At 37.6% G+C, this 12,547-nt stretch overlaps 1 protein-coding gene across 2 annotated transcripts in view; it reads left to right on the top strand.

Annotated features, from left to right (window-relative positions):
• Positions 1 to 6,430, top strand: part of pxdn (peroxidasin) — a 46,478-nt gene extending 40,048 nt beyond the window's left edge. For both annotated transcript variants that reach the window (XM_081603100.1, XM_081603099.1), the window contains 4 exons: positions 638 to 749; positions 867 to 999; positions 1,876 to 1,989; positions 3,229 to 6,430. In XM_081603100.1, the coding sequence (XP_081459226.1) occupies positions 638 to 749; positions 867 to 999; positions 1,876 to 1,989; positions 3,229 to 3,372 (503 nt within the window). In that variant the 3' untranslated portion in view covers positions 3,373 to 6,430. The remainder of the gene's footprint in view (positions 1 to 637; positions 750 to 866; positions 1,000 to 1,875; positions 1,990 to 3,228) is intronic.
• Positions 6,431 to 12,547: the final 6,117 nt, after the last annotated feature.

Raw genomic sequence — 12,547 nt, 5'->3', positions numbered from 1 at the left:
TGTATAAAACACAGATGGAATCACTCAATTCGAGGTTCAAAAGCATAAACCGTTTCAAACTTGTAATTTGTGGATAAGACCTTAGAAATCTGAGGTTTTCTGGGCATAATCTTTGTCTCAGTTTAACTTTTACAATTTACTTTAAAAGAGAGCCACTGGAGACACCCAAAGCCGCTCCTTCAATGCTAGCAATTCATAATTGTAGCTTCAAAGCTTAGTTATTGAAGGTCATTATGAAAAAAATTGAGTGTTAAATAAACTTCACTGTGAAACTGTTAACACCTTAATAAGAACACAAACAATTTCTAAAAACGGATCCATCATTTCTTTAGCTTGTAAACTGTAAGAAGACTTAATTAAAGGTATTTACTCACTGCAAGTTGTATAACTTTGATGTTATCTGGAGATCAGATTTGGACTTTTTAACATGAAGCTTGAAAACCTCAGACGTAGGACATTTTTTTACAAAGATTTTAGTGTATCAGACGCCTTCAGGGTGTTTGGTTTGGAAATGTTTTTGGGGGCCAATGAGGATTATATTATTTATAATGCATTGCATATTGGTGCATAAATAGAATCGAAAAACTGGACTTGTCTGTTCAGCTTCTGATTGCTGGTTGAACCTGTTCTCCATCAGACTGCAGAACCAAGGGTCAGTTCAATGCCCTGTCATACCACTTCAGGGGACGGAGATCAGCTGAGCACAGCTACCAGGAGGAGAAACCTGACAGCAGCATCCAAGATACAAGGTAGCAAACACTGAATCTTCTTCATTGAATATTTTTCAATCATAGCCAGAATATCACTGATATGTATAACCTATGTGAGCTTATGACTTTTTAATGTGTTTACAATCGTCTTTCCAGCCCTCTGGAAGAAACTCAAAACAGTCTTTCAAATGTCACTTTGAGCTCCAAGTTGAGCAGTGAACCTTCAGCTGGTGACTTCCAGGAGTTTGTCTCAGACATGCAGAAGACCATCACAAGCTTAAGGAAACAGGTGCGTTTGGACACACACTGACACTATTTGAGCTATCAGTCTGGCAACAAATGCAACAAGCCTCCTTAATGCAGAAAATCCAACAAGAGCTCAACAGCTTTTTGCTTACGAAAATCAGATATGAACACATAGAGCTTTTCTTCCTGACTTATTGGTTTGCACTCTTTATGTAAGATGTTGCTGTCTTTAATGAGAACATAAAAGAATCTTACATGAAAATCACAATTAATATTACCTGAAATGTTTGTCTTCCCTGCCCTGCTAATAAAAGCAAAAAAAGAAACTAACATGAAAAATGACTTCAATAATGCCTGAACTAAAATGGAGTGATGAGGATGTGGACTCTAATTCCAAACAGATGTCACAAGACAGCCTCAACTTTGAGCCTTTATCTGGGACAAGTATGGTAACAAATAAGGTTTTAGACTGACTTCTTCTAACTTTACCAAGTATTCTCCAGTAATAGCTCAGTCATCACTGGTTTATAAATCTGTCAGATTTTTAACTGCCGATGTCATGTTTGCGTTGCATTTTGCCTCATTTTAAACCTCTGAAACCTCCAAGAGAAAGAAACTCTTTCTTTTATTACTTCCCCATGGGATTATTAAAAAGTTACACATGAAAACAATATGCCTGCGTATTCAGAACTGAATTGGCTATTACATACATTGCATTTCCTGGAATGCACAGCAGAAAGGGATCATGGATTTTCCTGCAGCAGACATTTGTTCACTTTTGCCGTCTGCAAAGAAAATCTGTTCTGATGCACGAGAGCGTTTTATCCATTAGTTGCAGGTTTTGATTTACTACTTTCATTTTTGTCCCGCAAAAAATTCTCACATTGGTAAATTGCAGCTGTCTCTCGGGTTTTTGCAGATTAAAAAACTGGAAGCTCGTCTACACAAGTCCACCTGCGCAGACGGCGAGGGGCGCGAGCGGACAGATGGAGAGCGCTGGCGAAAGGACTCATGCTCGACGTGCGAATGCAGAGTAGGTGCACACTGATGTGCAGTAGGCAGAACACACCCCACACCAGATCTCGTTACACTGTTTCTGTGTTTCTCACAGATGATGGGATGTCTATTCTATTTTTAAAGCACCTTCTGCCTCTTGCACTTTCCTGCCACCGGTCCACAGTTTCTTGCCACGTTTCTGTCTTTCATTCCTTGTCTGTTTCCAGCTAACCGTAACTTCACACACCTCTAATGCGCCTCCCTCATGATAAATCTTACTGCTACTGATCTCTTTATAGTTTCGTCTTTTCAGTTCATTTTTGCATTACACAGCTGACGAACACACCAGTAAGTCTTCTTGTTTACAAATGGAGATCTTAAAAGTCGAGCCGAGTCAATACTCAAAAAAAAACAACCTTTGCTTTGATTACAGCTTTAAGTCTTTTGGAGCATGTCTCTACCAGCTTTCCCCATGTAGGGACTGAGATGTTTACCCATTCTTTGCAGTTGAAGGTCAGTCTAATTAGATGGTCTATGAGCATACATTTACAAGTCATGCCTTAAATTTTCAACTGTATTCAGGTTTCTACTTTGACTGTCCCATTCCGTCACATGGGTATGCTCTCATCTAAACCATACGATTGTAGCTCTTGTTGTTTGTTTCAGGTTTTTTTTTGTCTTGTTTGATGGTTAAAGAGGGTCCAACTCCAGAAAGTGAGAGGCTTGAATGCCTGCGATGTTGATTGGTCGTGTGAACGCAGATGGGACTATGAGGGGAACATGTGGAGGAAGCTGAGGGAAAATGACTACTATAAGCAAACCTAAAGGGAAGCAAAATGGAGAATAGAAGGTTGCAAAAGAAAAGCTAAAGATGAAATACAAATAAGAATGTAAATATGGAGCACCGTGCATGACAGGACCAAAAATAATCAGAGAATTGAAAAAGATCACGGCATTATAGTCCTACTTGGAAGATGAACCTCCACCCAGTCTGAAATCTCCTCCAGGGTTGAGCGTAATTCATCTTCCCACCAACTCTGAGTGATTCCTCCACAGCATGATGCTGCCACTACCTTAACGTAACCATGACGATGGTATGGTCAGAGTGATGTGCACTATTAACTGACTCTTAACCTCAGCTGGCTTTATACTGATAACAAACTGGACTCTATGTACTTATCAGGTGATGTGCAAACATTTGATTGCAATGATTTTTCTGATTTTTATTTATTTTTTTAACATTTATTACTATTTCATTACTATCCCCTCCACTCAGGATGCCCAGGTGACCTGCTTCATCGAGTCGTGTCCAACTGCAGAGTGCAAACAGCCCATCAAGCTAAAAGGTGCCTGCTGCCCAGTGTGCCTCCAGGAGGACGATGACAACAAGAGGCAAAAAGCTGACACCCACCACAAGTAACTTTCAGGACCCTCCCCAACAACCTCACACCCTGACAATCTAGTGTCTGGAACCCACAGGAAATCAGACAAATCAAAAGAGGAGATGGGACTGACTCATAGCCACGGTTGACCTCGACAAACTCAACAGCCTCTCAGTGTTTTTTGTTTTTTTTAAATCAGGGGAGCAATTTTTGTTTTTTTTCTTGTTTTCCTATTTGCCCCGGCGTTCAGTTTGAAATTGTTCAGCAATAACTCAACAGGCACTCCATGGGTTTACTTCTGTAGCAGTGAATAGATTAATGGATTATATAAACAGGATGGACAAAAAGCTGTCCTCGGGCACTGAGGTGCTGTTTGCTCTCAATGGGAAAATGCAAGACCAGTTGCCGTTGACAAAGCAGGAAAGGGAAGTGGATGGAAAGGCGGCAGTTGTCTCAAAAATGTCTTTCTCAGGTTAGCAATACCGAAAAACTGGTGCTATTTCCCTGTTTTTACTCCAAGATAATCTCTAAATATGAACCTTAAAGTATTATCGTTTGTATACAAAGCCACCTATATACACGCAATATGTCTTTTATTGATGCATCAGACTTGAGTGGATTATTTTATTCAAGGACTTTTATTGAATAATTGTCGGGTGCTTTATATTGTTGCTTTTTACCCGTTTTTTTTCTATGTAAATGCTTACATGTGAAAATAATGTGAAGCCCTGCGAAAATGTTTGTAATGCAAAAGAAACATGTCTACTGATACCTACTCTTCTGTTCGTGGGATGGCTTTTTCGTCTCTCCTGGGCCTCAGGTGAGGTGGTGCAGGGAGGCACTCATCTATGGAGGAAACCCAATGCAACTCCTGCAGCACTGTCCTCTTCGACTCTACGGGTCTGTCTCAATAAATTAGATTAGCATCAAAGAGTAAATTCATATCAGTAGGGAAGCTTTTTATCTCTGATCATTTTTATGATCCTGGGGTAATAAAAACCCATAATTCTGTTCCTCGGAAAAAATCGAATCTTACCTGATTTTGATGTTCAGTGTATATGCACCGGGACTCAGTTTGCATGAGTTATTATCGATGTGGTGTGATATGGAGGAGATCGATCTGTGGTTCTACCGAGGTGTTTAGGAAGCTCAGGTTGCTTTCAGAGTGGCCTTCAAATTGTTTGCATTTTTAGATCTGGTGTCTCTCATCTTCTGCTTGAGAATGTCATATGGATCTCTATGAGGTTTAAATCAGATGAGTCAGCAGGCTAATCAATGACATTGATATCATGATCACGAGCTTTTGACTTTGTTACTGGTTCTGGAGTGGCTTAGAACAAGGAATACATTACTGTCAGTTTATGCATCTTTTCCTATCATATGTTTTTCTTCCAGCCAATGTTCAAAAAAATATTATTGGATAACAGCCTTTACGAACATCCAGCTTGTTTAGCAATGGCCTTTTTGTCGCTAATCATCTTTGTGAGTGTGTACTGACACCTGTCAGGTCAACCATCTTCACAATGATTGTGAAGCCAGGGTTTTTTCAAAGAGTGACAAAGTTTGGTAACACTTTATTTGAAGGGGGTGAATAAGACTGTCATGACACTTTCATAAACATGACAGAACACTTGTCATGAACATGAATAAGCCTTCATGAATATTTATGACTGTTGTCATAAAGCGTCATTCGGTAAATGATGACACTTAATAGTTAAAAGTTGACATTATTCAAAATGTCTATGTTATGACAACTTGACATTAACCAAGAAATCATTACTGATATAAATTCGTTATAAAAGTATTACTGATTGCAATTTAAAAATTAGGTATCTTTATGTTATTAAAGATAAAGTTCAAACAGTATTCTATTCTTTTTAATTGAGGAATAGAAATTTTTTAGCTTATGAGTAGTATTCTAATTCTTTGAGATGCACCTGTTTCTGTGCTTCTGGGAAGCACCGAACCAATATATATGCTTGTACATCTGTAAAGTTGTGAACTTCCTCTCAATGTCTTTTCCTCAACTTCTAAAGCCAAAAATAGTATTGCAGAATTCCTTACATTATGTAATTAGCATATATGAAACTATGTATGGATGTTGCAAAAAATCTGGATGCAGCCTTTGGTACTGCTAAGTTTACCGTGGCAGTATTCACTTTTCAGCTGCTTATGGTTTTATTTTCTTACACATTCAGTCTTTATTCATAATTACACAGCTCTGTCTGTTTCTCTGGTGCGCCAGTTTTTACAAGGACGTGCTTGCATACATTCTTTAGTCTTTAACTTCAACTCCTCCTTTCTTTTAGTTTTTTTTCTCTCTCTCTCTCATTTTTCTCCAAGGACAGATTTCAGTGTATGGAATGCTGACCCCGCTCTTGTTTTCTTGCCATATTGAAGATTGGAGTCTGAACTGACGTCACTTCGTAGAGTGCAGACTCTCTCTTCCTCCAGCCCTCTGACCCTCATTCCACTGTAATAGAAGCCATATGAGAGGAGGAGTGAGGGTGATGATGGGGGAGGGGCACATTTCATGATTGGACCTTACGTATGTACTGTACATATAAAAATACCACTCATCATTCATCATGCACTGGCTTGCATTGTCTGATTGTGTTGTACTTCCAGGTGCCTCTTCATATTGGTTCTATTTGAAGCAAGCATCTGTCACTGAGAACAAATAGTACTCACCAGTATTTTAATGGTTTCAGATGACTTGGTGGCTTCAGTCACACTGGTATCATATGCTTGCACATTTTTATATGTTTACAGTTTTTGTTTCTGCAGCAACAGACTAAATGCATGTTTTTGGCAAGGGGGCCAAAGCACTCCTTCACCAGTCTGCATTGTATTATATCTGGCTCATTTTGGTCGTTTTTATTTTTCCCCTTTGAAAAACTTCCAGGCGTCGATGGAATGCACTGCCCTGCAAGACTGGACATGCTTTACCTACACACTGTCCCAGCACCCAGCGGTCAACGAGGACGTACTAGAAACCATCGTGACAGCTGTATTGTACTTTTGCCAAAGAATGGTTTGCACTGTAATGTATGCCTTTCAACAGTGATAATAAAAAAAAGCCACGTTTCCATTACACTGCGGACATGTCACCGCTTGTTCTTTTCCCTGTGCTCTGCAGGAGCCTAGAGCTGGAAAACAAATGAGATCATTGGTTTAAATTTGAGACTTGTCATTCTAAACTCGTCCATCACACATGAGACTCATTTTGGTTGTTCTTTACAAAAATTTGGAAAAGTTTTTTTGATAAGTGCTTCTATAAATCTTCCGAAGATTTTTTTTTGTGTGTGTCTGTGTGGGAATTGTCTAATATTCCCACACACACAATAGTGTTATAGTGTTAAATCTTGTTGTGTAAATCCATCAGATTATTTTGCACCTTAGCTATTTCTTTGTCATTTTTGTTGGGGTTTTTTTGTCTTAGGGAATTTTAGCTTTAAGACTAATGAATAATACCTACAATAAGTAGAAAATTTATAGTTATAATGGTTTGACCAAGCTGCTTCAATCATCTTTTAAGCAAGTCAGTTGGCCCGGTATAAATGGGCTGCAATTTGAAATTATCAAAAAGGAAACAGTGCTGCAAAAACGTTTTTGCCTCTGTTCAGCTTGCTTTTGTTTTTGTCTTTTTTTTTGTCACGCTAGAATATCTCAGAGCATCAACATACATGGTTATCAAAAACAGACCCTGAGTAAATATAAAAAGGATACAAAATATCAACTGATACCAAATTCTTGGACAAAAGAAGTTAACCCTAACACTAAACTTAAAGGCTGGTTATATCACAACATACTTCCAAATTAGTTTGTTACACTGTTTATTTTTTGGTGCACACATATAAAAAGTCGGTTGTAATAAATTAGGACACTGCAGAAAACATGAAATTCATATTACATATAAACATTGTATCTAGATATTTAAAGTAGTTAAGTTAGGTTTGACTTGCAGCTAATGAAAACCACAAAATCTGATTCTCTGGAAAGCACAATATTACGTAAATCTGTTGACCTAATAGTTGTCTGCCCTTCAGTCACTGACACTTGCTATAAGTAAGTCACAAAAGATCATTTTCTATTGATCCTGGATGTTAACAGAGTTCTGTATCCATACATAATAATGGAAAGGGAGTGGGGCGAAAATCTGGCAGCAAAGGGGGCACAAAAAACGGGTACAAGCGAAGTTTAAATCTGTTTTCATGAGGCATAATCAACAAAATTAACATACAATAAATGTGATATCAATTTGATTGGATTGTAATGCATTTATTTCATTTGTAGGATTCACGTCTGGATAACAACCACTGCTGCATAATGCTGTGAATTATTCACTTTTCGGTTTTCCTGCACCCTTTTCTGTTTGATTTGCAGTCCTGATCATTCTTCTGCTTCCCAGCTGTTTGTTATGTTAATGCACTTTGAAGACTTTGCAGTTTGCCAAATGTCTGCTTCAGCTCTTTCAGTCCAGACTGAAGTATGTCTCTGACATCTGGGCAGATTTCTTAAAATTTCATCCTGGTTAGCTCATGCGGATAAAACACAACTCATATTTTAGACATGCCCTCATTTTTACCCTTAGATGTAATGAGGTCAAAATGTTTTCTTTGTCATAGGTGCTTTTCATCATACTGTTAAAGATTTAGTTCGGGTTTCTTTTCTTCCATAGTAGCTCTTGAGGCGAAATCATGTACTGAATCATCTCTGATCAAATGTGACACTATTGTCAAATGTAAATATGTAAAGCACGACTGCTTTCTACTTATTTATTATTTTAACAAATATTTTAGTTTAGAAAGAGACTATGTTCAGAACTACAAAGTTGGTGTCATGTTATTTACAGTAGGTTCACTTGGGAACCTACTGTATTTATCTTACAACACGTGAAACGTAAAAAAAAAAGCTACAACTTAAATATTTTTCACATTTTACATGTGGAAAATATTGAATGTGGTAATATGTGAAACACTGCAAACCCCCCAGAGGTTCAGTGTTTTGTCTGAGTTTTTGTGTGTGGAATTACCAACATGTTCAACATGTGAGAGGAAACTATAATATGTGAATTATTTTTCCCACAATTCACGTGGAAAATATTTAACAAATGTGGGGAAATTAAATATTTTTTCTGGGTTTTGACATCTTGAAAATATATGCTGTCACACATGATTCATGGATGGTGAAACCATCTAAATGTGAATATTTTTCACACATTTCACTTGTAGAAATTTTATTATATAATAATATATAAGATGTAGGGGTTTTTTTTCTCATCTTTTGACATTTGCAAATTATTTTATGTAGTAACTTAGGAAACAAATGTGGAAAGCTCAACATATAGAAGCATTCCCTAGACACATTAGTGTGGAAATCGTATTATGCAGCAACAAAGACACATGAGGAATCATTTTTACTGACATCTGAAATGTTTCCCCACATTTGCAATTTTATACTATGCATAAACATATGGGAAAACCATCGACATGTGGGACATTTGACCCTGTTTCACTTTTGGAAATGATAACGTAGTCACCTAAGACAATCATCAGAAAATGTCCAAAGTAAACCGTATTTCACAAATAGAGTACATGTTGAGTAAAATAACATGTTGAGGAACATGCTGAGGAGCAACATGTTCCTTTAAGGGATAATATGGACAGACCAGCTGGATGGAAAACTGGTCCAGCAAATGAAATTTCCAGAGACAGCACAAATAAAGGGGCTTTAATCTTTCTAGAGAGCAGAAAAGATCACCATAGTCCCCACAACATAGAACCTGCCTTAACATCTAGACTAGAGCATGTGCTCTTTGTTTGTAGCTGATTTGAGAACTTTTTCTTTTACACTTATATTAGTGAAATAGTGCAAACAAACCAACAATGTTGGCAAAATTAGACTAAAATATCTGTCTAATAGATATCTATTTCTTACAGTAAAAAGACAGAGTATTGTGGTTTTCAAAGTCTTGACAAAACCCGGCTGAAATTGCACAAGCCTCTCTCTATTTCTTCCCACTCATCACATGTTGGAATTTCATTTAGTCAATTGGCTCTCCGCATTGAAGCTCTCGCTCGCCAATGTGGGGGATTCTTTCCCCTCGCTAATGGAACGTCACTCTCATTTCCAGAGGAAGGCGGATGAAAGGGAGAGAACTGGAGCACCGCTGAGGGGAAATAAGGTTTAGCAGTGCAGGAGACAAAGGGGGGCGGCACAGAGTTGTGACCCTCACCAAGAGGTAAATGTCATGAGATGGATTCCTGCTATTGTTTTTGATTCAGACATATGCAAAACATTTTTTTTTTAGCTTTTACAGTTCAAGTGTCTGCAAAAGCAATTGAAGGATGGGTGTGAGAGTTTCAGGAAGGGTCTGCTTAAAAATCACAATGGATGCGTTCACTGGGTAAACTCTGCAGTACAGTACTGCTCGTTTTATACAGATAATATGAAAATGGAAGAATATGTAAATGATTTTGAAAAATATGTTGAATTGGTCCTTCCTGACCGGCTGGGGATCGTTCACCATGTGGATGCTATGGAGGCAGTGATCCTGCTGCGATTCTCCCTGGAGCATATTCCTGTGCTTGGTGGGGGTGACCTCCTGTCTGCAATCATCTCCTGATTTTTCATTTCAACAAGATGATGATATTTAAATTACTTATTTATTTTTGAGTCTTTGCGGAACGCCTTGATTATTTTGGTTTTTCAGTTACTCATTCAAAAAATCGAAAGCTGTCTCACAGCTTTTAGGGCCCTTAGATCTTTTTAGATTGAAGTCTAAGACCTGACCTGTGGTTTGAAGTTTCTTAATGTTTGTTTGGCTCACACTGAGTAAACGTTAGACATATGCTAAAAATGTCTTAAGGAATTCTGTTTTATTTATATTAAAGGAAAAGAAAAGATCCCAAAACTGTGATAACACAATAACCCCTGACTCAGATGAATCACTGGTGCCATGGATTTACTGTAAACCCTTTCCACTGGTTTTAGGAAAGTGAATCACACTCAATTGTGGTTTCACAGTAAAAACAGTGACTTCATCTTGGACTTACAGATGGTTTAATGGGAATAAATATCCTTTATTGACAAGGCTCTGTGGTCTGCTTTAGGTACACTTATCCTCCCGCCTGCTTTCCTTCAAGGGCATCCAGCGCAGCCTTGTTGCAAAATGTGTAGGTAAAACTGGAAGAAGGTTTTCTGGAATGAGCCTGTGGCCATGAGGGCTTTAAATCAGCAATGCAAATATTATTTTACAGATTTGTTTTCCCTCATGAAGATGAAGGCTCATATTTTACCAAAATTCCTGAACGGTGGTCACGGGTCAAAATCAGGGCAGGTAGTGTTGCTTTACCGGGTTGTTTAATCCCAAATTTTTCAAACAGCAACAAGAACAATTCTTGAAATCTGCTGCAGTTGGGCTTTAGGTAGCAAACCCGTTTATGTTATATTTGGGTCATTTAATTGGTAAAAAAGAAAGAAATTCTTGATTTTACCTTGCTAATTATCTCTCTGGAGACTGTCCTAAAATGCACAAATTAGAATTTATAAATCACATTAAATTTACAACTGGAAAACCTGAACTGCTGGAATGTTTTTTACCCCCCACGCCCCAAATTGGAACCAGAGTTGCAAATGCAAAAGGGTTGAGTCATTGTCTGATGAACCCCATTCCTGTGTAGATTTAATCAAAATTATGGTATCAGTATTCCCCAGAAACACTTTGTGGTGAGCAGTTTTTACTGGCAGAATCCAGTAAATTAAATGATGGCATGATACAATCATGAACTTTAACAAGTATTACAGAACCTTGGAAAGGAATCCAGGCCTTTCCGAGGTTAGCATCACAGATTGTCCGCCATACCTATCAATAGGTGCTAGTATGTGACCTAGTTACACATTTTAAACAGTTAGTTTTTTATCTTTGAAGAAAGTCAACAAAAATTCTCTCATTATTCTGGTATTTTGAAATAGACAATAATTAAAAATCAAGCCATCAAAATGTATTATATGTGGTTTAAATGAGTGTATTTAAACATTTGGCTTCAAAATGCTGGAAAACTGCTGAAAGTGAGATTCAAGCTATCTACAAATATTGAATCTAAATGGTTGAAAAATAGTTATGACCTAAATTAAAAGCAGCTCTCTGAGGGCCTCCAGTGGACGAGGATAGAGGAACAGGCCTGTCTAAGTATTTCATACCACTTTCTTTTTACCTTCGAAGAATTAGACTTCCGGTGATTTCAATATCTACATTGTTCAAAAGGATTGCGGTTGTATTTTCAGGAAGCTGCATCATAAATTTAAAGATGCTATGTGGGTGGAAGGAAAGTGCCAACCAAGGGAATGTGTGGTTGTGAAGTGAAAGTACCCACATGTGCCCAAAGTGTTCAAGACATAATACCTGTATTGACGGCATGGTGCTCTGCTGATTCTGACTGGAAGTCCCCGTTTCAATATTACATATTTTGGTTCGCTTTACGAAAGGTTTTACCAGCTTCACACTAAAAAGCAGGAGGCGTGAGAAACAGTGTACCTTTCCACAGCGAGTGCACCACACAAAAGTCATGACCTGGAACTGTGCTGGGGCTTACTTCTGCTTTCTTTGTAATCTCTGCGTGTGTTTTATTTAGGACATCAGATAAAAGGTATTTTGCATGCTGTCAGCAAAGGTTAATCTATTTAGGTAAAGAGCTTTTAAATGGTGAAGGATTTTTAACCACTTAATCTGTGAACATCCATTGTAAAATAATAATAATAATTTTTTAAAAAGATGTTAAATGTTCCCGGTTTTCACAGGAAATTTTTGGATGTAATTGAAGCATTACAGGCTTTGGCAGTAAATTAAAAGACACAATTTTTGGTTGCTGAATAAAATATGCCATCCATTCCTTCATTGGTTTCATTCAAGAAGGAAAGTATTTGCATCCTTTTTGCAGTGTTATATAGAAAGTGCAAATATGTAGATGTTTAAGATATTTTTTTTGATAATGCAGAGTTTTGAAGAAACTCCTAAGGGGTCCCAGACTTATTCATGTCAAAATGAATTTGGCTAGATAGCACAAGGAAATCTAAACATGTTTATTACTGACAAGTTTTTAAAATGTGTGTAAAATGCAATTTAACAATATTTTTTAAAAAATTATGATGATCATCATTTGAAGTCTAGTGCACAAGACATTGTGGCCAAAAGAGATTGTGTCATAAAAA

Source organism: Poecilia reticulata, chromosome 22, assembly GCF_904066995.2.
Source record: "Poecilia reticulata chromosome 22, P_reticulata-male-v2, whole genome shotgun sequence".
In the NCBI taxonomy this organism is placed as follows: domain Eukaryota; kingdom Metazoa; phylum Chordata; class Actinopteri; order Cyprinodontiformes; family Poeciliidae; genus Poecilia; species Poecilia reticulata.
The sequence above is the reverse complement of the archived record's forward strand: the minus strand, read 5'-3'. Positions and strand labels throughout refer to the sequence as shown.